Source organism: Pempheris klunzingeri, chromosome 21, assembly GCF_042242105.1.
Source record: "Pempheris klunzingeri isolate RE-2024b chromosome 21, fPemKlu1.hap1, whole genome shotgun sequence".
Taxonomy (NCBI): Eukaryota; Metazoa; Chordata; class Actinopteri; order Acropomatiformes; family Pempheridae; genus Pempheris; species Pempheris klunzingeri.
This window is the reverse complement of record NC_092032.1, coordinates 20,648,915-20,676,414: the sequence shown is the minus strand read 5'-3', so window position 1 is coordinate 20,676,414 and position 27,500 is coordinate 20,648,915. Positions and strand designations below refer to the sequence as shown.

General features: G+C 44.7%; 1 protein-coding gene across 1 annotated transcript in view; it reads right to left on the bottom strand.

Moving 5' to 3' along the window:
- The window catches only part of LOC139221452 (sodium channel protein type 5 subunit alpha-like), a 131,540-nt gene that overhangs the window by 10,552 nt on the left and 93,488 nt on the right, over positions 1–27,500 (bottom strand). Inside the window, exons 22-26 of the mRNA XM_070853373.1 lie at positions 23,622–23,745; positions 10,702–10,856; positions 9,821–9,994; positions 5,464–5,586; positions 1,142–1,417 (exon numbers count right to left, since the gene is read on the bottom strand). Of these exons, the coding sequence (XP_070709474.1) occupies positions 1,142–1,417; positions 5,464–5,586; positions 9,821–9,994; positions 10,702–10,856; positions 23,622–23,745 (852 nt within the window). The remainder of the gene's footprint in view (positions 1–1,141; positions 1,418–5,463; positions 5,587–9,820; positions 9,995–10,701; positions 10,857–23,621; positions 23,746–27,500) is intronic.

Sequence of the window (27,500 nt, the reverse complement as noted above, 5' to 3'; positions counted from 1 at the left end):
GAAATTAAGACGAAGACAGCAAATGGACGGAGCGAAAGAAAAGACGAGATCAACGGAGCGAGGGAGGGGGGGGAGGCAGAAAAGTCAATCCTCCTACGGTTTGTGGAGGAGACGCTCGCTTTTAATTTGCTCTGAAGTTGTCGTGCAGGAGAGGATTTTTCACTTTGTGCCTCCATCTCATCACTCGCTTCCTGTAAATGCTTCATACGGCCGCCGCAGTGACAGATTTGTTCTTCATCTTCATCTGCAGCTTCACCGGCCTCAGCTCGGGAGGCTGTGAGAGGGTGCGACCGACCGACGGTCCGAGCGACTGGGGGAAATCTAGAGCTTTTTAAAAACCTCGGAGGAAGGAGGCGTGTGGAAGAGTTCAAGAGAACAGTGTGTTGAGTGACCACACTTGTTTTGTGTTGCAGCCCAGCCCACGCTGCACACGAAGCACCGGGGGTGACTCTAAGTGTCTAAAAGCCACTTTAACGGCACCTAATGAATCACAAAACCTCTCCTCTCTCCTCACTGCCTGACAAACACAAGTGGCCAACAGACTTCTAATGATTCACAGGCTTTTAAAAAGTGCTGCTGCAAAGTTCTATATGAAGTATAAGATGATGATTGAAAGACTTTTATTTTGGTGGACTTTCTGATACTGGCTGTGCCGATATATTGTCCAATATTAGCTCATCACAGATACACCAACACCAGCATATGTTACGGCTGATGAGCTTCAAGAAATCACAGAGAGAGAGACTGAAGAGTGATCAGGAACTTTTCTCTCTCCGTCCCGGCTTTTAAAACTCCTTCCTGTTCAGCTGGATGCTGCGATGCGAACAAAACAAACTCTGAGGCTCAAAAACTGTATTTTATAAGCTAAAAAAATGGAAAGGTGAGATCAGAATTAGTCACAAGAGTAAATTAACGATCAGTGAATTTACTTACTGGTTAATTTAGTATTAAAGTATTTGTTTGTGCCGCGTCATTAGCACCATATCAACATAACAATCAGGTCATTGTTGCTTCTTATTGAGTCCCAAACATTTTCTCTAAATCAGTGATAAAATCTTAAATCTAGGCTGCATTCGAATGAGCGATGATTGTGAAAGTGCTCCTGCTGCACCAGGACGTTGTTGCCTAATTGTTCTCTCACCACTTGCAGCAGAGCCAGGTATCCGGCCCCCACGTTGTCAAAGTTGACCTTGACTTTGGTCCAGTAGTACAGCGAGGTGTCGTTGAGCGCCTCGCACTCCGACTTGTTGTTGATGAAGGAGGATTCGTAGATGTGGCCCGTGCGGTTGACGCAGCGGCCGAACTTCCCGGCGAACAGGTTGACGCCCATGATGCTGAAGATGAGCCAGAAGATGAGACAGACCAGCAGCACGTTCATGATGGAGGGAATCGCCCCGATCAGAGCGTTCACCACCACCTGGGCCGACGGAAACAGGAAAGGTCACACACATACAAACACAGAACTCCTTACATGAGTGGATTTATCATCTCAGCCAGCGTCTCTGCAGGAAACAGCGGGGTTTTGGTTCTGCTGCTGGTCAGCTTTAACATTTAGGTGACGCCGAAATCTTCTGAACGTGCCTTCATTGATTTATTGGACGTCTGAGCACATTATCACTCTTTCAAAGAGACTGACAGCTGGGAACAAGACGCTGGGTTAAAGACGAGCAAATACCAGTATCTAAAGTACTAGATACTGAGTCAACTACATCTCCCATGGTGCATTTCGGTATGTAACATCCAATCACAGAGCTTTAAATTCTGTCGTGCACTGCCAAAGCTAAAGATGGTGTCATCTGCTACTTATAATACTTTACTTTCAGATTCAAGGTCAGTTTTTCATAAATTTAATAACTATGGCGACGACTTTTGTTCCCAGCTGAATCAATAAATCAAAACTTAGTCATGATTTGAGAATGGTTCGATCACCCAGGACACAAAATGATTAATGAAATAACACAATTTGAAGAGGGGAAAAACACATCCCGGTGGACCACCTGACCCACCTGGACGTGTTCCTTTAACCTCAGCATGAATGGTATGCAGCCACACACGACACAGCGTGAAGACAGACACAGTTCTAACAGTCAGCGGTGCATTGTGGGGTTGAGGCGGGCTGGAGCGTCTGGCCAATGAGCAGTGAGCCTCACTGGGTTATTATCTAGTCCCTTAAACCTGATTGGTTGTAAGAACTGCAGCTTCCTTCCCTCTGTTGTTGACTGTGCCGTCACTGCACTCACTAATGTCTAATGGCTAAACATTCACCGACACTCTCCACTCTCCTAAAACCAGGCGAGCAAATGAAACGCATGTTAGAAACATTAAAAACTAAATTAAAAATCGATAGTCTGCACTCATAAAACCAATATCTGATAATCCTGCTTCAACACGTCAAATATTTAGAATTTAGGAGTAAAAAAGTAAAAAAGAGGCTTTTGGATGTCAGGCAGTCATTGTTGTTGTAACCTGGTTATGTTTAGCCGCCAAACCGCCTGGTCAGGTTTAGGCGCCAAACCGCCTGGGTAGGTTAAGGCGCCAAACCGCCTGGGTAGGTTAAGGCGCCAAACCGCCTGGTTAGGTTTAGGCGCCAAACCGCCTGGGTAGGTTTAGGCGCCAAACCGCCTGGGTAGGTTAAGGCGCCAAACCGCCTGGGTAGGTTTAGGCGCCAAACCGCCTGGGTAGGTTTAGGCGCCAAACCGCCTGGGTAGGTTTAGGCGCCAAACCGCCTGGGTAGGTTAAGGCGCCAAACCGCCTGGGTAGGTTAAGGCGCCAAACCGCCTGGTTAGGTTTAGGCGCCAAACCGCCTGGTCAGGTTAAGGCGCCAAACCGCCTGGTCAGGTTTAGGCGCCAAACCGCCTGGTCAGGTTAAGGCGCCAAACCGCCTGGTTAGGTTTAGGCACCAAACCGCCTGGTTAGGTTTAGGCACCAAACCGCCTGGGTAGGTTTAGGAGAGGATCACGGTTTTGGTTAAAGTTATAGGTCAAATACAAATACAGTATATTTAACACAAAATGTTCACCTTGGCTCTGTAGCCAGATTTATTCAGCCGCTCGTTTATTTCTGCTGCTGTTGCAGTTGTGGTGCGTGTTGTTTGAACCGAATGGTTTCCAAATAAAGATAATTTCTTTTTAACTGCGGCCCAAGCAAACTTCCTTCCTGCCACCAAGTCGCTCCCACATGAAGTGAATCCATCCCTTCCCTTCACTGCGTCGGTGGAATTAGAACAAACTGGGCAGCACAGATTTTCTTCTTTATGTCACACTGACACGTATTTTTGGGGGAAATCAGCTTCTTCGTTCCTGCTGGTGCTCATACAGAGAGAGAGAGCTGAGTCAGCTAATGTCAGCGCCACACAAAAAAAGAAAAAAATTCAACCTGCCACTCCGGCCCTCCTCGTTATACCCACAATGCAGCTCTTCTACCCAGAATCCCACGCTGAGTGAGCTGCGTGGTGCTGAGCGGGCAGCATTTGTAAATTGGCACGAGAGCTAATCTTATTAGCCAGACAAAGAAGAGAGGACAGGAGCGTGGGAGAGTGAAAGCTCAGACTTTCATTCCCAGCATGCAACACAGGTCCTGAACTTGATGCGTCCAAGAGTCGGCGTCCTGCACGGGTTAGGGTTCCTCCGGTCTGAACGTTACACGCTTCTTCAGAAACCTGAACCAGGCGTCAAGGAGCTCAATTACAAAACACCGATCCAACAGTGTGATTAAAAACAAAGCCATGAATTAGCCGTTAATCATTTCACTAAATCGGATTATAAAACTTTGGTTTCAAGTATAAACAAACTGCTCATCATCATTTTAAGTTCATCTTAGTTCTGTAATCATTTCTTTTTCCTGTGATCAATAAAAACGGAGCTTTATGTCAAATGTATGCTGTCATTTGTATTAATATGAAGCTAAACAAAAATAATCTGGATTTAAATCTGAGAAAATTAGATTTTTTTATGATCTTTTTGTTTATTTGCACATTAAAATAAATCCTTCTGGAGCTTTCTGACCAAGCGAATGTGTCCTTCCCATGACAACATGCTGTCTGCTGGTTTCAGGTCACTCTGGTTTCTGCATTAACTCTCATTTCCAGTTTTACAGGACAAAACCGTCCTTGAAACGAGTCTGAATCTGAGCTACTAAATGCTGTCGTAGCACTCCCAAGAACACGGCAGATGTTCTAACAAGCCAAAATCGGTCGTGTCGTCCAGAACATTTTTCCCCGTCTTTGTGTTTTTCTGCAGAGTAAGGCCTCTGCAGGACACTGAGTCTTGGACTGCGTCAGTAATACTGATGAATGGGATGGAGACAGAAGCAGAGCGGAGGGCCGGTGTTCCCGCCCGGCCGCAGAGGTTTATGGACGTGCACAAACTTCAACACAAAGAGCTGTCACAGTTTAACGGGGAGCGTTCAGCTGAGGAGGAATAAATGAGGAAAAGCCTCGTGGAAACACTGACGGGATGTAATGGGATGAACCAATCAGAGAGCAGAAAACACTGAGGGGACGAAGACAGGTGTAACACTGTAAAAAACACAAAGTGGTGGCTTTTATCTGAAACACACCTGGACTTTCAAAAAGGGGGAGCGCTTGATTTGTATTTACATCCTGTAACACCAGTCGTTAACGTAACCTCTGCGTGTTCTCAGGATAAACACAAAGAACACCAGAGGCCTTTTCACCGCCTCCACTCTCAGAATGACTCATCGCACAAAGACGGCCGAGCCGCGACCTTGTTACGTCAACTAGAAGGGAAACAAACGAACTTCATAACCTTCATCATGTTGAGTTTTCCCATCTGCTCATAAGGTTTCTTTAGGAACTTGGGAGAACTTTATCCATGGGAGTAACACCACCTCCTCACAGCGACGTGAGCCAGCTGAGTGCCTTGTTCCCTGTTGGACCGTCCTGACAGGAGCTGAGATGAGGAGTTGTCTTTATGATAGCTCCTCATCCTCACTATAAAGACCTGGAGAAGCCACGATGTCCATGATAACAACCTGCTGCTCAACAGACTAAACTAAACTCTAAACGGAGAAAAGAGAGGAAGTGCTTGCCATCTTTTACAGGAGAGCTTACGTCTCCTGTCTGATCTGGAGAGCACAGCTGGGAGCTCTGTGGTTTTTTACATGAGCTTGATGTTAGAAACACTTTTGAAATAGGCTGTGAGTTCATCTGAGATCAATTCAATCAAAAATACATCAACTGTAAACCAGCGCAGTGCCCTTTAACTGTCGATTACATGCTTTTAATTATTCTTAACTAAACATTTGTTCTATATCACACTTCCTTCGATCGTTCCCTGTTTTCTTTCTTCCCTTTGAGGAATCACAGATGATCCCAGGGCACAAAATGCCTGGTAGATCTTGTGATTCTTGAAGGTGGATGTACAAACCGAGCGCTCCTCTGGTCCCAGGACATTTTAATATCGATGCCCAGGTGTGTTTGTTTTTCTTAATACTGACTCTTACCCTCATTCCTTCAAATCTGGAGAGGGCTCGGAGGGGCCGCAGGGCCCGCAGCGTCCGCAGGGACTTGATGGCTGCAAAGTCTGAATAACCCAACGTGTTGGCCACCAAACTGACCAACGAGACCTGGAGGAGAGAGAGAGAGATGGAGGGGAGGGAAAGGATGGGGAAAAGATAGAGACAGAGAAGAAGAAGAAGAAGAAGAAGAGAAGCAGGACAGTTAAACTTCTAGTCTAACAAAGACCAAGAGAGAGACGGGACCAATCCACGGCGTCAGCCAATCAGAACGGTGGATAAAAGCCAGCTGACTGAGGACGGGAAGGAAAAAGTTAGTTTGTGGCAGATCACACTGAGGTGTTCGGTTCATCCTCCTGTAAACTGAATATCCTCCTACATTCAGGCTGTGGAAAAGAAAGGGGTCCTTTACTCTGGAAGAAATGAAGCCGATGAGTATTTAGAGGTCAGAGTGAGTGGTTTTGTTTGGACCAGTGAGTCCTGAGTCATGACGAGAGTCACTACAACAGACTGGACTGTGACACGTTTGTCTGTGAAGTATTCAGCTTTTTAGGAGCTCTTTAAGAATTGTTTGCAGAGGATGACAAGAGCGTGATTGTGCTACAACCTCATCATCCAAACGTCTGGTAAATACGTGCATTTTGACTCTGAAAGTCTCCGAAACTCTGGTGGAATTTATACACAATGAAAGTCAGATCTTCCTCCAGCAGCAGAACATGTTCACAGCACTGTATCACAAACAGTCAGAGACTTTTCCTCTGATCAAAGCTGGGACGACATCTACCTAAAGTCAAACTCAGGACCCAGAGCACCTCTAAACCCCCCCCCCCCCCCCCCCCCCCCAAAGCCACAGCCAGCTAAGCCCCACATGTACGCCGCAGGTCTCGGGGTGGAGCTCCAGGTGAGTCCGGCCGGCTCTTACCCGGATACCAGCGAAGCGGGACGCGGCCCGAAGAGGACGGAGAGCCCTTAGTGTCCTCAGCACCCGCATGGTGGTGATCTGGTCCACAGAGAGGACCTGAGCCAGCTGACCCAACACTGAGATCTACAGGTGGGGGGGGGGACATTTTTCAGACATGAACCAAGTGGAACATACTGAATAAAGCAGCATGGCGTGAATTCTCCAATATTACATTCAACTAAAACACTGTTCTGACTCCCTAATCAATTACAATAAGTTCTACTTTGCTATTATTTTATTCAGTGCAAAGCTACTGCCAGTGTCCCCACACTTCCTGTACGTATTTCAAAATAAAAGCCTCTCAGTACAGGCAATGGATTATGACTTATGTGATGGTTGTTGAGTTAATTTTTCCTCTTGACACAAATTCATTTGTTAATCGTTCATTAAATATATTAAAAACACAACAGAAGCAGGTGAGAAAACAGAAAAAGCGTTTCAGACTAAAATATAATAAAAAGCCTATAAAAGAGAGAGAATTAGAAATAAAAGTCTGGTTCAACCGTGAACCTGTTTAAAATAAAGGCCTGCTCCTCAACATCAAAATCTAGAATTGATATGCTTTGGTTTGCTTCTCATTAACCCTTTCATGCATGAGTTATGATCCTTACCTCAGTCAGAGTGTTTTTATTCTTCTTTATTCATGAAAAACAAGATTTGAACTTTTTTTTTCTAAAGATATCTTTACCTGTCCAGTAGTTTAAATCTAGCTCCTGAAGCATGATGTACACTTCAGTGGACATGTGGTCAATCATAACTTCCTCCCAATATAAAATCAATACTTGGAAAATGTAGCAATTGCATGACTCTGATGATGTTTCTGACCAGCAGGGGTCTCTTTTTCTAGAAGGTTTGAACAGAAACAAAAGAGCACCTTGGTGTTTCTGTCTGTCTGTCGGCCATCTTGGCTTCACTCTGAGTGGATGAGATGATGCAGCAGCTTCACTGTAGCGGCTGATGTGCAGCTACGCCATCGAAACTCATGCATATAGAAGAGAACAGCTTCAGAAGAGCTGCACACTGCAGTGACCTCTGTGATGAGTCAGACAGCTGTGCAGACATCAGCTGCATCATGTTTTAGATCAGTGGCTCCCAACAGTTTTGCTTATGACCCCTTAAAATTGGAATTATGAATTGTGATTTTTTTCCCATCTTGGGCTGAAGAGGTGCATTTTACAAGAAGAAATAGCAAAACTCAAGAGTGTGTTTTCTCTTTTATCCCTTATCTTAAGTAATTTTCCCGTCTGATTCAGGTGCGGGTCCTTTCTCCCATGCTGGGAACCACCGGCTCTTTTTCTGCCCTCTAGTGGCTAAAAACGGATTAAAGCAGCTTTAAGAAGTCTTTAAACGTCGTGTGTCTTCCCTTCACCTCCTTCTGACTGTATCATTAATACTCTGCTCTGTTTCCTGCCTCAGATCTGCTCGGTTGGATCTCTGTGACTCAACACGTCTCTGTCTTCGGGCCACTGCAGTCAAATAAAAACGTCACAACACGCAGTGTCACTTCTGAAGACGGCGAGGCGGAAAACACCCAGAAAACAAGAGAGAGGGAGAGAGAGGGAGAGAGAGGGAGAGAGAGGGAGAGACTGTCGGTTTCCGACTCAATGCATGTGCATGTATGGTGTGCATCATAAACAGTGTGTGTGTGTGTGTGTGTGTGTGTGTGTGTGTGTGTGTGTGTGTGTCGGCATCATCTCGCCCAGAGGAGTGAGAGAGAGCGTGAGAGTGCCCAAATATTCACATCTTTGTCTGCATGTGTGTGTGTGGAGGTTAAAAAGCCACTGCTGATAGTTGGGCCTGAGGCTGTTTGGACATTTTTCTCTCTCTTTCTCAGCTCCTCTCTTTGACTCTCTATGTCTCTCGCTCCTTTTATGTATGGAGTCCATTACCGCGGTGGAGCGGGCTGCAGAGCGACCAGACAGCTACTGTAACACACACGACCTGACCGCTAGCCTGCATCTGTGTCTCATCACATTCACCGCAAACATGTCTCATGTGTAGAATGAATATATGTGAAGCTTCCGGCCTGGCTGCGTCGGTACAGGAGGTAGAGAAGAAGAGATCTTACAGCTACAGCAGGACAGGCTCACAGTCCTTCTACTCTGTCAAGAGATAATGCTGACGTGCACGTGTGGACACTGACAACTCCTCACTCTGATCAACATGGCGGCTGCCGTCGTCCCTCCTCCAGAGCATTTCCTTTTCGTTTTAGTCATTTTATCTTATATTCACAGTCTGGAACAGGCTCTCACACAGGTGTAGAGCTGTGTGTGTGACAAGTAAAGGTGTTGAAACACCGTGCAAAACTGTACTGAAGAGTTTCAAACTTCCAAACTGGGGCTGCGTCAACAACAGGAAGACAACCATGTGATCATTCACTGTTCACTGCTGCTGGATCTTTTCCTACACAAGCCGTCTGAGCCGTAATCACAACTGTTGTCTTCGTCCGCTGTGGCAGCACACATGTATGAGATGAGAGATGTGGATTATTTTAATGTTTGGATCATTATTTTTACATCACAACATGCTTTAGTCCGTCCGTCATGTAATTATGTTCACACAGAGACACTTGGTATCGTTTCCTGTTGTTATGAATGCCTTTATATGGCCGCACTGTGCATCCAAGGCGTGTTTTCTTCTTCTTCTTCTTCTTCTTCTTCTCCTTCTTTTTTTTTGTTGCAGCACTGTAAATATCATTCTCATTGAAGTGTATGTAGTTTGGCCTCCTCCAATGTCAACACTGATGTCAATAAGGCGGATTAGATTTGAGAAGGACAAAAAGAAAATGATGGAGGAGAGGAAGAGGAGAGCTCTCATTTGTTCATCATTTTCATCCCTCTCTCTCTCTGTTTGGATGTTTTCTTCCAGTCACTGCCTCTGCTCCGAGCAGTGTGTGTGTGTGTGTGTGTGTGTGTGTGTGTGTGCAGAGGAAACAGTAATTGGTTCATGCATAATCTGTTGAAAATACACATGACGTCTCTCTTTCTCTAATTCACTCCCCATTACTCTTTCTTTCAACCGCTCTCTCTCTCTCTCTCTTCCTTCCTTCCTTCCCTGCTCTTTCTCTCGCTGTTTCGCTATTCTTGAAAGAGAAAGAAAGAAAGAAAGAGAAACTAAAAGACGAGTAGGAATCAGTATGACAGCGTAGGACACAGCAGGCAGGAAGGATGGAAAGAAACTGAGAAATAACAGGTAGAGGCCAGTGAAAGCATTAAAATGACATCCTTCCTGAACCATGGTGTCACGTGTGCCATCTTCATCACGAGTGCATCAACAATATTGGTATCATTCTCATTTTCATCATCATCATCATCATCATCATCATCATCATCAACCAACCATAGTACATATTGATCTGAGCCAAAGCACCAGTTGCTGACTCACATCGACGATGAGGAAGTCCAGCCAGCACCAGTAGTTGGTGAAGTACTTCTTGAAGCCGTAGGCGAGCCACTTGAGCAGCATCTCCAGGATGAAGATGTAGGTGAAGATCTTGTCTGCGTACTCCAGCACCACCTTCACCACCCTCCGCTGCTCGATGTAGATGTCCTCAAAGGCCTGATGGATGGGGAGGGGGGAGCAGAGCGGAGCGTCAGTCAGCTGTCAGCTGGGGGTGGGGGGGGTTAGATCTGATCTCAGTGGACACTCTGAAGACGCTTCAGTCCATAAATCTCCAACATGTGTAATCACCTTGTTGTTTCTATTCACTGCGTCGTCACACAGTTTATAATGAAGCTAATAACCTTCAGTAGAGGAAGGAACGTTTGCCACAGTTAACCTGCTGTACATTTAGGAAACAACAGTTAAGTTGGGTAAAGTAAAGTATAGTTATCATAAACTTCAGTAGAAATAAAGAGCAAAGCAAGAAAAACTGCTGCAAATGAGGTAAATAAGTGTAAAGTTACTCAAAGTATTGTAGTAATTCTGAGGAAAACTGCAGTAATGTGTAAAGACCTCTGTTGTAATGTAAAGTAAACTACAGCAAATTAAATAAAGAACTGTGAAGTAAGGTTATTATTACTACTAATAATAATGATATCTTATTTCACAGTCAGTAAAATAAAGTGAAGGTAAGTTGAGTATGAAGTAAAGTAAGGAAACAGTTTAGAGAACTGCAACAAAGTTAGTTAAGATTTAGTCAAATAAAAAGAGATTAAGAAAACAAAAGTTACTGAATAAAGTTAATTAAGCAAACTACAATAAACGTAGTAAAAGAAGTCAAATAAGAATAAATGGATCATAACAAGTACAAAGTAAAGTCTGACCAGCGCTCCGGAGCTCAGGAGGATCATGAAGATGATGAAGGACTCGAACCAGCTGTGCTCGACGATCTGGTAACAGGTCTTCCTCGTTCTCCACCAGATCTGACCCAGACCGGCGGTCGTGTCGATGTCACAGCACTGAAACCTGGCGACGCACACTGTGGGCGAAGGACGGCGGCAGAACAACAGAGAGTTTAGTCTGCAGGCAGGCAGGAGGCTCATTCGTCCAGCAGCACCACTTTCATTAACTCTTTTTAACTGTAGACAAGAAAACGCCCTGTCTGTCACATGGGTTTGTAGAGTGTAGCTGTCACTCTACAGCTGCTCCCCCAGCTCATCTCATCAGACCCAACGCTAGTTAGCATGGAAGCTAACGACAGCAACGCACTGACAGTCCTTTCTAGAGAGAACTAACTATGACCCCACTAACTATGGCCCAACTAACTATGACCCCACTAACTATGGCCTAACTAACTATGACCCAACTAACTATGGCCCAACTAACTATGACCCCACTAACTATGGCCTAACTAACTATGGCCCAACTAACTATGGCCCCACTAACTATGGCCTAACTAACTATGACCCAACTAACTATGGCCCAACTAACTATGGCCCCACTAACTATGACCCAACTAACTATGGCCCCACTAACTATGGCCCAACTAACTATGGCCCCACTAACTATGGCCCAACTAACTATGGCCCAACTAACTATGGCCCCACTAACTATGGCCCAACTAACTATGGCCCCACTAACTATGGCCTAACTAACTATGGCCCCACTAACTATGGCCCCACTAACTATGGCCCAACTAACTATGGCCTAACTAACTATGGCCCCACTAACTATGGCCTAACTAACTATGGCCCAACTAACTATGGCCCAACTAACTATGGCCCCACTAACTATGGCCTAACTAACTATGGCCCCACTAACTATGGCCCCACTAACTATGGCCTAACTATGGCCCAACTAACTATGGCCCCACTAACTATGGCCTAACTAACTATGGCCCCACTAACTATGGCCCCACTAACTATGGCCCAACTAACTATGGCCCAACTAACTATGGCCTAACTATGGCCCCACTAACTATGGCCCAACTAACTATGGCCCCACTAACTATGGCCTAACTAACTATGGCCCCACTAACTATGGCCCCACTAACTATGGCCTAACTATGGCCCAACTAACTATGGCCCAACTAACTATGGCCCCACTAACTATGGCCTAACTAACTATGGCCCCACTAACTATGGCCCCACTAACTATGGCCCAACTAACTATGGCCCAACTAACTATGGCCTAACTATGGCCCCACTAACTATGGCCCAACTAACTATGGCCCCACTAACTATGGCCTAACTAACTATGGCCCCACTAACTATGGCCCCACTAACTATGGCCTAACTATGGCCCAACTAACTATGGCCCCACTAACTATGGCCTAACTAACTATGGCCCCACTAACTATGGCCCCACTAACTATGGCCCAACTAACTATGGCCCCACTAACTATGGCCTAACTATGGCCCCACTAACTATGGCCCAACTAACTATGGCCCCACTAACTATGGCCTAACTAACTATGGCCCCACTAACTATGGCCCCACTAACTATGGCCTAACTATGGCCCAACTAACTATGGCCTAACTATGGCCCCACTAACTATGGCCCAACTAACTATGGCCCCACTAACTATGGCCCCACTAACTATGGCCCCACTAACTATGACCCAACTAACTATGGCCCCACTAACTATGGCCCCACTAACTATGACCTAACTAGCTGTCGATAACTAAGCGGTAGTACGGTAGCTCTGTGACGCTGGGCAGAGCTGCAGCCTCAGACGTTAACTCTCTGTAGGTTGGTCACAATGATTTAGTGCTTTCACATTGTCATTTAATACATGATTGTAATAAAAATATCGATTACAGCTGCTTTAACAGTAATATTCACCCCCAAACAGTCAAAGAAATAAAATGTGAGGAGAATCTAAGACTGGTGAGAATAAACAGAAACAAAGTGTGTTTACATCCCATCATAACCGGCACAAGTACTTATATTATACTTATATTGTGCTTGTGCTGTATAAGCTCTCAGGTCTGAAAAGGCAAAGAGATAAAGAGGGAAGTGAACCCTTCTGGATCCTTCCTCTGCTGCTAGTGTGAGTCTGAACCAGTGCCTTGCTGCAGGGCACGCTGGTGTCGCAGCCACACACAGAAACCTCGTCCGCTCTGTTGTCGTACACAAGTGACCCGCAGCATAAAGTGCTCTATCTAAGGTCGATTTGTGTGTGTGTGTGTGTGAGTGTGTGTGAGTGTGTGTGTGTGTGTGTGTGTGTGTTCCTTGCTTGTGCTCGTACTTGAGCGTACCAACATTTATTCTGTGCAGAATGTGTGTGTGTGTGTTTAGAGGCGTGTTGTCTTGCATAACTACTGACTCTTTGACAGATGTGGAGCTTCTGCTTCGACACAACAACCCTCCCTCTGTGTGTGTGTGTGTGTGTGTGTGTGTGTGTGTGTGTGTGCACACTTTTCTATCCTTATTAGGACCACTTCCTGTAGAAACACCAACCTTTTCAGGACCAGTAGTTCTCATGGGAACCAAAGGTCCAAAAAATGTCTGCGGTCCAGGCTAAGGAGTGTCAGTGCAATGTCCTAACAAGGATAGCTGTCTGTGTGTGTGTGTGTGTGTGTGTGTGTGTGTGTGTGTGTGTGTGTGTGTGTGTGTGTACTTGGGGAAGGTGGACAGAGCTGGAAATGTAAACACGTGATTCGTCTCTTCAGGTGTTTGACAGCATTCATAGAAAACGTTCTCTCTGTCAGTGTAACTGTCTTTGCTAACTTTGGAATCTCGGCTACAATTTAATATTTATACCATTTCTGAACTGGTCAACGTGTTAGCAGACGTTTCCAGCAGACACGACGGCATGCTCATCCCACTGAAGTCATGTTTGTGCCTACCTCAGAAATATCTGGCATCTAGTGTAATGTACTGTGGCTTCACTGGGGCCTTCTCCTGCAGGCAGTGATACAGCAAAGGAGCCGTGACTAGGAGCTAGAAGAGGATAGAAAGAGTTCTGATCCCAACCCTCTCACGCTCTGACCGTCGTTTATTCTGTATATTAACACCGATTCATGCAGCTTTAAACAAAAGCTCTGTCTTCTAAAGCTCAGTGTGAGTAAATATTTCTGTTCTTAAGTTTAAGGGGCCTTGGGAAAGTTTTTCGGAACTATTTTTCAAGTAATGATTAAAAAGCTCGAACACACTTTTCATACTTTAAATGCATATTTAAATGCAGCACATATCCCAGTTGTCAGAACACAATCTGTTGATGCGTCCTGAGCTGGACGGGCCTAAAACAGATGGGATCACTCAGTGAATTATTTGTTGCAGTGCATCATCATCCGCTGAGTGAGTGCTGATAACGAGAGGATCAGATTCATGTTATCGCCCCATCAGCTGCCTGCGGTACTAAAAGCTTGTCGCTAACGTTACCAGATTCAATCAGTGTGTCTGCGACGACCAACCGCAACCCGACGTTCGCTCACAATCAAAACTGGAAACATCAGCAGGGTGATTGGTTGGGTGAGTGACGCTGACGTGCCTTCGAGCAAGGCACGATGGTGGATGTGGTGGAAACACACAGGGTCTCACTCCCTCCATGATAAAACTATTTCTGAGTGTATTTATGGTGTGCATTTTTAAGAAATACGTGTTTTAAATTGTTTGAATCCAACAGATTTAGCCAGCAGCAGAGCAGCAGCTCCTGTGTCCTGTTCTCTAAAATCCCTGTTTTAGTGAATGTAGTCTGGTGTGTGTGCTGTTTGTGGTTAAACCAAAAGGATCTTCCAGGTCTCTCTCTGTAGGGATCCTTTCCATGATGCTGTCACACACTCAGAATAACAATCTGGGCTATATCACTCCACCAGACTCCATTCACAAAAATAGTAATTTTACCTCGCAGAACATAAGAGTTGCTGGTCCACTGCTGCCTCAACTGGGTGCTTGTTTAATTGTGTGACTTGGTGTTTTTAATGATTGGCTCAGATCCAACACAGTATTTGTGGAACAAACAATGACATTAATTGACCAACTGAGTCAGCGATAGACCAGCAACTCCTGTGTTCTGTGAGCTTAAATTACTATTTTTGTGAATGTAATCTGGTGTGTGTGCAGAGAGGGATATAACGGCTGTTTGTGATTAAACCAGAAGGATCTTCCAGGTCTCTCTCTGTAGGGATCCTTTCCATGATGCTGTCACACACTTAGTAACCCCTCAGCAGCTGCTCAGTGAGTCTCTGCTGTACAGCGACACTGGACAAATCAACCAGGACGTTGATGTCTTAAACATTCAGCCATGAAAGTTGCTGTAAATGTCATTTTACCGACATTTTAAAGAAAAACAGCTACCAAAAACAGCATCAAAGCAACTAACGTGTACTTCGGGTGAGTAACTGATTACTCAGTCTGCGTTAGCTTCCTGTGACAAACAAATTGAAAAAGAGCATGAGCTGTGTTTGAGCTGCTCTTCGCTCCGCTGATTGCAGCGTCGGCCTGCTCCCGTAATTAGAGCTCTGATTACCCCGGCTTTCAGTTTCCATGGCTACTAATAGGCTTTTCCCTGATACGCTGGTCGAGTAATCCAATGAAAACAAGAGAGTGGTAATCCGACACTCAATCAGCCCACTTGGCAGAGTTATTATCAGTGTGTGTGTGTGTGTGTGTTAGGAAAGCCCCTCCACATGCACTGAGGGCAGCCGTAAGAAACACTTTTGCCCGAATAAACTCTCATCGAGCGCCTCGTTGCATCACCTGTTGGCCGAGCCGACGCCTCCTCTCGCTCTCTGCTGAGCGCCATTGATCCGTTATCGATCAGTACTCAGAAAAAGCTGCTGAATGATCTCCTGCCAGGTGATTGCATTTGACCCTCGCTGCCTCCACATAAAAGCACCATTACCAACACACACACACACACACACACACACACACACATATATATTACAAACACACACATTTGCCCAGTGCACTTTTTGAAATATATCAAACACATTCCTGATCCCATTTTTCCCACGTTTTCTCCAGCACCACCCTCAGGACCGGACTCACATTTTAAAAAAACAATCCCAAACTTATATTTAGAGGAAAAAAGCAGGCACACACACACACACACACACACACACACACACACACACACACACACACACACACACCTTGTACAGTTGTAAATTATGTGACGACTCTAACAATAGTCACAATAGTTCTGTCAAACAGACCTCAGCTTCTATATAGAAACTTGATCCCAACAAAAATGCTGAAATAACATTCACATTCTGTTACTGACGTTGTTTTACCTGTTTTTGGACAACAAACGATTAAACAACAAGATCTATGACTCCTGTCTGCGTTCACCGCAGGAGAGAGCGAGCTCGGGTCGGTTTAACGCAGCAAGAGAAAGTACCAGAGCGTCTGAGAGCAATGAGACGAGCGGCAAAGTGACCAAGCGAGCGAGCGAACGTCGAGCTCAAGGGCACTTCGGCAGCTAACTGTGTGCTGCAGGAGTCACACCTGAGACCGCTCAGCTACAGGACGGCAGAGCAGGAGGTGCCACTGCTGCTGCTGCTGCTGCTGCAGGCATTACACACTGCCCACCGAGGCAGAAACACACACACACACACACACACACACACACACACACACACACAGATATTCCCTCTCAATCGCGTGTCGTGCAGCTTCACAACATTAACCAATGAGTTGGCATTTAGAGGACCAATGGGGCAGCTAATCTAACGCCCGCTGTCAGCACAGATGAGTGTGTGTGTGTGTGTGTGTGTGTGTGTGTGTGTGTGTGTGTGTGTGAGATGTAAATCTGTGGTTTTCTGTGGGTTTTTAAATTTGCATGTGAGCTAATATTATAATGATGTTGTTTTCTGCATGCATGTTGGCTAATGTTGGGTAAATGTGTGTGTGTGTGTGTGTGTGTGTGTGTGTGTGGAGATAACAGTGAATCTCTCTGTGTGGACAACAGGAGGTGGTATTGGTCCAATCTAAGCTTCTGAACATGTGGCCTTCCTGTGATTGGCGTGTTATTTACGGCCATTTAACACAATTTAATTGCGAATTTAAGAATTGTGCCAAAATACATTTATCAACGACTTATTTCTTCCACGACTGAAACGCTGATGAGGCGAAACTGAACATATTACTGTTGAAATGAAATGATGAAAAAGCTAAAAACAAACAAAAAAAAAAGCAAAGAACTTGACACGAGGAGTGCAGGAGGCACTTTTTTTGTTGTTCTTTACAGAGTAATCTAATAAATACAGGTTCTTCATCTTAATGCAGTACATGAGCGTAGACAGAGTTATCGAATGAAAGGAAAAGACATTTTGTAAAACCTACTTAGTGTCCCCGTTTTATTGAGCCATTTGTGGCGTGCTTCAACCACAAAACGCAGCATAATCAACTGAAAAATACAAAAACAGAATGAAACCTTAGGAGAAATGAACGCCCGGCTCTTTGTGAGCTTTAATTGGCAGGAGCTTCTGAAGCTGCAGTTTGAATGGCAGCTGTAGTTTGCGCTCAGACATCCTGCAGCAGTCTCCCTTTTGTTGGGTCTGTCCCGGATTCTCCAGCTCAGGTTTGGGCAAACAAAAGACAATACCCAATGAATACCTTTTGATATGTTCCACGAGGAGCACTCTTTCAACCGATGCACAGCTCATTTATCAAGTTATGTTCATGATAATCGACTAAACTAGGCCACATGTACTAAAGTAGGCTGAGCATCGATCTTTACGCTGCACACAAACATAAAACCGACACTGATCTTCATCTCACTCCAGAACAAGTCGCCTGAAAAACTGCTTTTGGCTTCTGGCTTCGACCGCATCGAACTCTTAGACCTGAGCGCCGACCTTCGCTCATCTGAAGAGTTTCTTAGCGCTGCAGCTCTGCAGCTCGTTAGCGCTGCTCTCGGAGATTTTACCGTTCGACCGACCTTTCTTCGTGTGTGATGAATAATTAGCGGCGGGGGAGCGTCGCCATTCAGGCCGACACACACACTCTGTCTTACTGACAGCCAGAGGGAGCAGCGGGGGGGCGCACTGCTGTTTGTGCTTTGTAATCACAGCATGAAGGAAAACACACACACACACACACACACACACACACACGCACACACGCACACACACAGATGCAATCCTTCATAGCCCCAAAAAGCGGCTCTATGTGGAAATGTGGAACATAAACTAAGCACACAGTGAAACATGCAAACTTTACCAAATGTGTCTGTAGAATATATTTCCATGTTAATACTCGTGTTCATTTCACAGAGTTGGTGAACAAAGACAAAAGCCTTACCCACTAAACTAAACCACTAAATGTTGGCTGAACACAAGCTATGGATGTGTAACTCTGTCTACACACAAACATTCCACCAAAAACAGGAGCGACCTCAACAGAGGAGAAGCGTTCTGGATGTGATGCTGCCTCCTGCAGTAAAGAACAACTCTGGGATTTTCAAACCTTTGGACGTATTTTTGCATATTTTGGGTTCAAAATCACAAAACGTTTGGGAGTTGATCCAGTAGATCTCCTCCACAGGCATTTGAGAACATGAAACAATCAAGCTGCAGTGATCAAAGCATCATTCTGTGTCTGACAGCATTATGGAGAGGATCCCTACACAGCCGTTATATCGCTCTCTTCAAAGCCACCAGACTCCATTGATAAAAACTGTTATTTACCACAGGTGTTGCCGGTCTGTGGCTGCCTCGATCAGCTGGCTTGTTTGTGTTATTGTGTGACTTCGATGTTTTAAAAGGTTTGTTCAGATTCAACACAATACATGTGTAACACACAATAACACAAACAAACTAACTGATTGAGGCCAGCAACTACCGTGCTGTGAGAGGTAAAATCCCTGTTTTAGTGAATGTAGTCTGGTGTGTGTGCTGTTTGTGGTTAAACCAAAAGGATCTTCCAGGTCTCTCTCTGTAGGGATCCTTTCCATGATGCTGTCACACACTTAGAATAACACTCTGAGCCTGTCAGTGGATCAAACAAGCTCTTTTAGTGGACCTACTGTGATCAGGTGCAGTTGTCCCATTTGAGGTGATCTACTGGACCAATTCCAACACTTTTTGTACCTACGAGTCAATTTGAACCATAAATATGTAGGTTTTAAAATGATCCTTTAACAGTACAAAGCACACATATTTACATAACTTATACCACATGGCCTTGACATTAAGCTGCTGTAGTGTGGAGAAGCCAAAGTACACAGATTTATGAACAAGGCAAGAAGCCGGCAAATATCCTGGGACCGAATTTCACCGCAGCTTCCAGATGCCACTTTTTGTCTCTGCAAACACACAAATACACACAAACACACACTGCAACACAAGCTGCTTCCTCCTAGTGTCCACACACACACACACACACACACACACACACACACACACACACACACACACACACACACACACACACACACACAGCTGGTGTCTGCCTGCTGTTGTTAGTCAGTTTTTCTGGCCTACTTCTGCAGCAGCTGGCCGACTTGCAGGAACCACTGCTCCCCCAAACACACACACACACACACACACACACACACACACACACACACACACACTGCTGTGTCAGCACACTGGTGGTACTGGTCCAGTGTGAGGAGACTGTGAGCTGAGTCAGGAGCGGAGCCAGGCGGCGGCGGTGACGGCAGGAGGTCGAATTCTGTTCCTGTCCCCGAAATCTGTTGCTACCAACGAGGTCAGAAGGTCAACAGGTCAAAGTCCATCATCTCCTCCTTTCTTCTGGCCTCACTCTTCTTCTACTCGTCTCCAAGCTCTCTGCTGCACTACAAACATGGTGAGAAGTTTAAAGTCCGGCTGGTTCTGCACCTTCATTTCTTCACTTCTTCTTTGTCTCTTTTCATGTGTTCCATCTTCCAGGTTTGTTTTTCTTCTCCTCCTCATCTTCTTCTGCCTTTCATTCATCTTCTGTGGTATGATACTCTTTTCTCCTTTACCTTCATCTCCACTTTGTCCCTTCTCTCCTTCCCTCTCTTTCTTCATCTCTCCTTTCTCACCTCTTCTCTCTAAATCCTCCCGTCCGTCCTCTCTCTTCTTTTGCCAACTTTCTTTTACTTCCTCCATTTTGCCGTCTTTTCTTCTTCCATGTTTCCTTCCTGGGTTTCTTTTGTTCTTTCTTCTTCATGTTTCCTTTCCAGTTTCATGTTTTCTTGTTTCATTTGTTAACATTTCCCTTCCTTGCCTTCGCTTTTCTTTTCTTTCCTCTTTTGTTAGTTTGCCTACTTTTCACCCACTAACTCAGACGCGCTGGTGACAAAACCACAGAGCAAACGAGGAGTTTTGTTCATGTTTCATCCCTCTTCTGTCGCTGCTCCAGCAGCTGATCTGAGTCCAGCTGGTGACAAACGTCTGCCTGCTGTGAAGGACTCTGCTGAATCAGGAAGAACCAGGCAGCGTGCAGGGACAGTTGCGATGGACACATCAATCTTCTAAATGAATCAAAGCTAATACAACATCTGCCGTTTGGCAGGCGCTTTCATCCGACGCACCTCGAACAGAGCAGACCGGCCTCTGGATTTATGCTTAAGTGGTGATCTGTGCGATACCAAGTATTACCAGGGACAGTTCTTCTGTGCTGTCTATTTTATTTGTTATGTGACCATGTGATGCATGCTGCACGCTTGTAAGCAATTTCTTTGACTTTTAAACTTTAATCTTGTGGTTTTTTTAGGCCGACTGTGTAACATCTGTCCAGCAGTTACTGATGGAAAAGTCTTTGCTAACGCTGTTGCATTTATATCATGTTTATTAACTTCACCTGTTAAATAAGCCAATAAACTACATTTGATGCTGTTTGCTACTGGATCGTGCCACGTAGAGCAATTTGTCCTTACTTAGGAGGCGTGTAATTGACAGGCTACTTGTGATTACACCAGATTACTGGCACTGCTGCATGATTTGCAAAACATTCAGCACGTCATTTCACATCAGACCAAAAGAGCAGCTGCTAAACAGATCTGGTGGTGGGATAACTTTTGTGAACTCCATCTGTTAAGCCAACGTTAATCCTAAATAACTACGTTTATGATATGTCCTCTCTGGAGGGAACTAAAGACTCTCTGCACTACGAACAGTGTTCAGGTGCCCAGACATCCAACGTTACACTTACAAATGACAACATCTTGTTTGCAGTGACATATTTTCTTCTATCTGATAAAATAAAAATGGGTGCGATGTAGAAGACGTTCTATTGACGCTAGTATTGATACCTGAGGTATCAGGTACCACCTGTCAGACTCTACCAAGCCATCTAGTCAATGTTAACGTGTTCAGAAAGTGTCCTCAAATCTGCTGTCATGTCTGCAAATGTGAGCACCATTTTTCAGAACTGTTCTATGTGAATAAAAATAAACTGCTGCCACTGCCTTTTCATTCATTTAAATCTCGTATTTACACACAGAATTTTTCTAAGCAGCTCTTCATCAGGTACACTGCAAGAAATATGCAGGGGAATACATAATCTAGGTGAAAATCTGGTCAAAAGCTGTGTGTATTCTGGATTAAATTGGTATAAAATACACATGTAATGGTATGTATTTGTCCAAAACCATCATTTATAAGATATTTGGCAAATTGGACAATATTTGTCAGCTCCAAATACTGTATGTTACACCCTGGAGTCTCAGTAATGTAGTCACTACAGGTGCTGGGGATGCTTTCGTGTTGTTTTTGTTCTTTGGAGAGGGTTTTCCAGCTGGCTGGCCTAATTCTGTCCGGGCATTTTTTTGCTTTAAGTTACCTCTGAAAGTCACAGGGGGTAATATAAAGAAACCGAACTGGTAATTTGAATTTCAATTCTTCTTTCTCACTGAACTGTGATCGAGAGTCAGACATCTTTGCCAAATCAGAATCCATAACACTTCTACCTTCATTCTCTCCGTCACTGGTCGTATGTCTCTCTATCGTGGCCAAGCTAGCGGGGCTGAACTGTGTCTAAGACAAATCTCTGTGCTCCAGGAGGAAACTGGCTGAGTCAGGAAGGAAACAACCCACCTGGGTTAGTCAGTACAGCATCATAAATCTCATTATGAAAGTATTGGGGCAAGTGGCTGGTGGAATGGTCTCATAGTTAGTGAAATCATCATGTGGCTCATACTTTCAAACCCTGCAGCAAGAAAGAACCATGAACTGTGAACTGCAAACCTCCTCACTTACTGTGAAACTAAAGAGAACTTCGACAATCTAATGTGATATACGTTTGACAAATTAGACAATGATCGACCATCATAACCAGATTCTTTTTAGACCACCTCGACTCATTTCAACATACAAACAAGATGTGAAAAAATACTAGTTAGACTGTGTTTGTACTCCAAAGAACATCACATAGGTGAACACGACCTACACTGGCCATTTCCATGCCACTAATATTGGATTCAATTAATTACTTATACAATATAAAATAAACCATGCCCAGAGCGCATGTTTTACATGTTTAAATGATACCTTAAAGAATCCATCAGAACAAAATTTTCATCATCTGATTTTGACACCAATTGATTAAAACCAAAATAAGTACAAATTAGTTTATCTTTCTCCGTAGCGAGTTAGAGATCTTGAAGACATACAAATTAAACAACCATTTCCATTGTTGATTGTCTGTACACTGGAATGTTTCAGTGTTTTGTTTAGAAATGTAATGAAAAATTTACATCCAATCATCTGTAAAAACTGAGCAGAAGTCTGACAAAAGGTTGCGACTGGCACCTTGAATCCTGCTTTGCACTGGTGTTTAGCTCTGCAAAAACTGCAGGTGAGTGTTGGCCAACGATGATTCCAAGAGCATGAACTGCCCAACGACACCAGAGAGAAATCAAAAAACCTGTTATGATAGACGTTTTTTGCAGAGCAGCCCTTCTTCTTCTTCTCCACTGAGTAGCACCCCTTTCTTATCTCAGTTTTTGATCACTTCTGTAATACTTTGAACTCTCAACAACTCTGGTAGCTGGACTAACATCATTGGGTAATATGTAAATATACAGCTGTGTGTCATCTGCATAGCGACAGAGATAAGTGTTACTTGCAGGTCTTGGGCCACCGATAGAAGATTACATGTCATTAGTTATGTGAGACCTTCAGGGATTTCATTGGCTGCTGGCAGCCAAATAGTAGAGTTCCCCCAGCCTTTCTTTGTTTCTCTGTCTCTATGTCTTAGTAATATGGCCATGCTAGCAGTGCTGAACTGGGTCTGAGACAAATATGTGTGCTTCAGGAGAAAACTGGCTGAGTCAGGAAGGAAACAAGGTGTTTGCTTTTCACCTGGTTTAGTCGGGGCTGGATCATAAATCTCATTATGAAAGTATTGGGGCAAGTGGGTGGTGGGCCATGTGAAGCTGAAATATTACAGCTTCATTTTAGCAAAATTTGATTTCAAGCAGAGTCAGTGCATTAATAACACGGTAGTGTGTTGGATTGTACATCATTACATTTTGCAGCTGTAACTATTTTATACTTTGGTGTTTGGGTTAAGCTATAATGTCCATTTCTGTAATTATTATTAGAGAAATAATTATTTCAGTGACTGACCAATCACTTGTCAGTCCAATACGCAAACACAAAGAATTTACAAGCATATAAAACAGAGTAAAGCAGCAAATCCTCAAATCCTTAGATCTGAGAAGTTGGAACCAGATGATACTTTTTTTTTTTGCAAAATGAAACAGAATATGTTGTCAAACTGAAAGCATAAGACATTATATTTTTGTAATATAAATTATGCCGTCGTCTTCACTGAAAACTTAGATTGACTGGATAAATTGTAACTTCCCTGTACAATTCAATGAGTGTGTGTGTGTTTGTGTGTGTGTGTGTGTGCTTACGATCTGGGAAGCAGTTGTCAGGGTCCATGGCCTCCTCAGCCATCTCTGAGTACTCGTCTTCTTCCTCTCCAGGCTTCCTCAGGTCCACCGTGCTGCCCTCCGATAGGCTGATATCGTCTTTCTGCTGAATAAAACAGCAGGAAACAATTAAGAACAATTAACAACTCATCATATCCACCACACCCTCCCCTGACTGACTAATGCCATCCAGTTAATGAGTTTAAGAGTATCGTAAAGAATGCAGGGAAGTAGGAAGGTCACTGTTTTTCTAGAGAGGCCACTATCCTTGAATATCTGTTTTATTGTTTTACTGTTTATTGTCTATTTGCGTATCATGTATTTTGTTTGGCTGTTATCTGAGCCAGGTCTCCCTTGTAAAAGAGACTTCTAATATCAATGGGACTACCTGGTTAAATAACGGTAAATAAAATAAATCCAGTTAGTCAGCAGAAAACTGCAGGAAAAAAAAAGACACCAAGGAATCTATATCTCAATAAATCCACCAGTCACCCTCCAAACAGACTGTAACTGCCTTCATGTTGGGGAAACATCACACTTAAAGCTTAGCAAACCTCTAAACTCAGTCTGAACATAATGCTCTCTAGTAGGTCACAAACCAGGATTTTCCATGGTGTCAATCCTATTTTCACTTCTAGGATCATCCTGGTGTTATTTTCTACTTTTCTCATTGTCAGCATATCATCAGCATATCATCAGCATATCATCAACATATCATCAACATATCCCTGTGAAAAGACCAACACCAACAATGTCTTAGTCTGTCTCTCAGTAATTTCTGACTTTCCAAGGCTCTACGACCCGATGGTTCCTACTGAAGATGTACATCTTAAAAGGACTCATTCAGCATTTGCTGGAGTCAAGATGTGGTTAGCCTAGCTTAATATAAAGACTGGGAACAGGGGGAACAGCTGCAGTAGGTTGGCTACGTCCAACGGTCAAAGAACTACACACCAACACCTCTAAAGTTCACCAATTAACACGCAGTTTGTGCTCTCAGGGTGAGTTACATGTCGGAGCTATTTCAGGACAAAGTGCCGAGCACTTCTGCACAATGTCTCTGGTTATCTGGCAACTCTGAGATGTAACTGAGGCCTGTTGGCCAATAAATGTGAAATATTATCAAGACGCCAAAATAAACTACAATGGCACTGAGCAATCAGACGTGTCAGGCTCCGATACACACACACCGTACTAACTATACTTGTTAGTGCATGTGGTTTATCTGTGGTGTGTGTACTGAGCGGTAAAGTAGGGTTTGTGGTTGTATGACCATCAGCATCTTTTTGCTGCAGTCAGGGCAGAATGAGTCAGATTTAATGTTACATAAATGACAGGAAGCCTGGCTGAGAAAAACAGGGAGGCATCACCTTCCAAACCTCCCTCCCACCGCCAAGAAAACTGCCGTCTGTTCACTTTGACTCTGAGATCTGGACAAAAGTAGACATCAGGAAATCCCCCCTCATCCCCCCACCCCACCCCCACCCCATCCCAGCTGACTTCAAAGGTCCCTGTTTGCTAAGCATCATGGGAGTTTAACTTTACAAAGGGACAAGGGAGATGGAGGGATAGGAGACAGGTTTTCTGCTGAGGGCTGAGGAGGGAAATTTGGCAAGTTCTGTTGAATGTCTGGACAAAGACACAGCAGGGGTGTGTGTGTGTGTGTGTGTGTGTGTGTGTGTGTGTGTGTGTGTGTGTGTGTGTGTGTGTGTGTGTGTCCTGTATATGTGTCTGTGTGTGGACAGGTGAACTAACTACCTGAGTCAACAGCTAACTCATGAATACATTCAGAGTCTGGGAACAGAGCGCGGCCACCGTGACGAATGCCAGCCTTGGACACACACACACACACACACACACACACACACACACACACACTCAAAGGTGAAGCCAAACGGACGTGAATACACACCTAATCTCGGACACACACTGACACGTGAAAAGAGGTCCACACAGAACCTGGATAATGTGAGACACACACGCAGCAGCCTTGGGCCAAAGCCCACTGACAGTTGACGTCCATAATGAGCGGTTTAAATGTATTTCTATTCATAAGCTGTTTCTATTGTGCAGCCAGAGAGGAGCTAAAGGCAGTGAGAAGCATTCAGGGCCTGTTAAATAATAAATCAAATGTAATCAGATTACTTTTCTACAAGTAAGATCCCGACCCCGGGTCCCGTTTTTTTTTTTATGGTTTTGTTCATCATTTTTGCCTGTAAGAACAATACAGCTCTCACTAATGAGCTGCAGCACTTAGGTGAACCAGAAGGGTAAAGAAACACGATCAGTCAGATGATCGGACGGGTTGAAAACAACCCACCGTACTGAGCGTGAGCACGTCTTAAAGGTTGAGTCCAAGAAAACTGCAGGAGCACAACCACAGGAAGTGTAGCAGGTCAGAGTCAGGAGGACAGTTTGGGTCCTGCAGCTACAGTTAAAGAAATACATGTGAAGCTTTAACTTGTTTTTATCTGTGTGTGTGTGTGTGTGTGTGTGTGTGTGTGTGTGTGTGCTCAGTAAAGAGCATGTGCTGTAACCGGGCTGGCATGTCCGTCATCTCAGTCACAGACACTGAAACCACATCCTGCACCTACTTATCATTCCTCCGTGTGTGTGTTTTCTATTAATACTTAATACATTACCGAAGAAGACCAGAGTGAGGAACACACACACACACACACACACACACACACACACACACACTTAACTGCTTAAATGTGGTGGTAAATTCCTTGAATGAGCCTCTGGCCGCTGTATTGGAGCTAACCTGTGTGTGCTGTGTTCCTACATGCTCTCCTCAGGTGCTTTGGCTCTGCGGCTGCCATAGTGACAGCAGACATTTCATTCATTCATCGTTAAAGTGAAGCGCGCCGCGTTGTTCGTCTTCACCAGGCGGGAGGAATGGCATGTTCCCTGCTAACGAGGACGTGCGCGACATACTTTGTCTCTGCAGTCACGGTAACGGAGCAGGAGAGGATGAAAACCACAGAAGAAGACAGCAGAGATTGATAAGTGCAGATGTGCAGAGCTGCACAAAAAGTGAGATGAGCACGTGTCCTCAAACGCATCACGAGAACCAGGACGAACTTCAGCAACAGCAAATAAACTTCGGTCTGTTATTTTGTTCACTTCAGCGTCACGTTGATGCTTCTGCTGAGTCGTCAACTAAACATTGAAGCAGGTAGCGTCAGTGGCGTCTGAGCTACATGAACAAATATCTGAACTGTCTCTCAGCTGGCGGTTTGATGTCGACTGGTTCACAGCAGACAAGAGAAATCAAAGCAGAGCTGCGGCGTCCATCTCCCACCACCTGTCGCTGCAGACAACACCTGCACATCTGCTAGCAGGCTCCTGAACTCAGCACGGGTCAGAGGGCGACGGCTGGAGAGGGCGGGGGCGAGCGGGGGTGGGGGGGTCACAGTCAGTTTTACAAGCTGCCATTTGAGGGCAGTGAACACACACACACACACACACACACACACACACACACCTGGCATGGATGCCAGAAAATGGAGTCACAGACAGACACAAGCTCAGGTGTTTTTTTAAATTCATTTCATTCAGGACGACACATAAAGAGTCCTGGGTGTTCATACCGTGTCCCGATGTCGCCACTGTGAGCCTCCTGCCTAACCTCTGTATTGATCGATCACGTCTGAGCGGGCACCAACACGTCGGCTATTATCTGACGACCATTTAGTTTTTTATTAGACGTTCACCTGCATTCCTTTGGGCTAAACAGTGACTTGCACATAAAAGAGGAATCCTTGGCCCAGATATTCTGAAACACTGGAAAACACTGTCAGACTCCAGCCGACGGGCTCTGATATCAGACATTCACCCCTTCTAGTGCGCTGGATC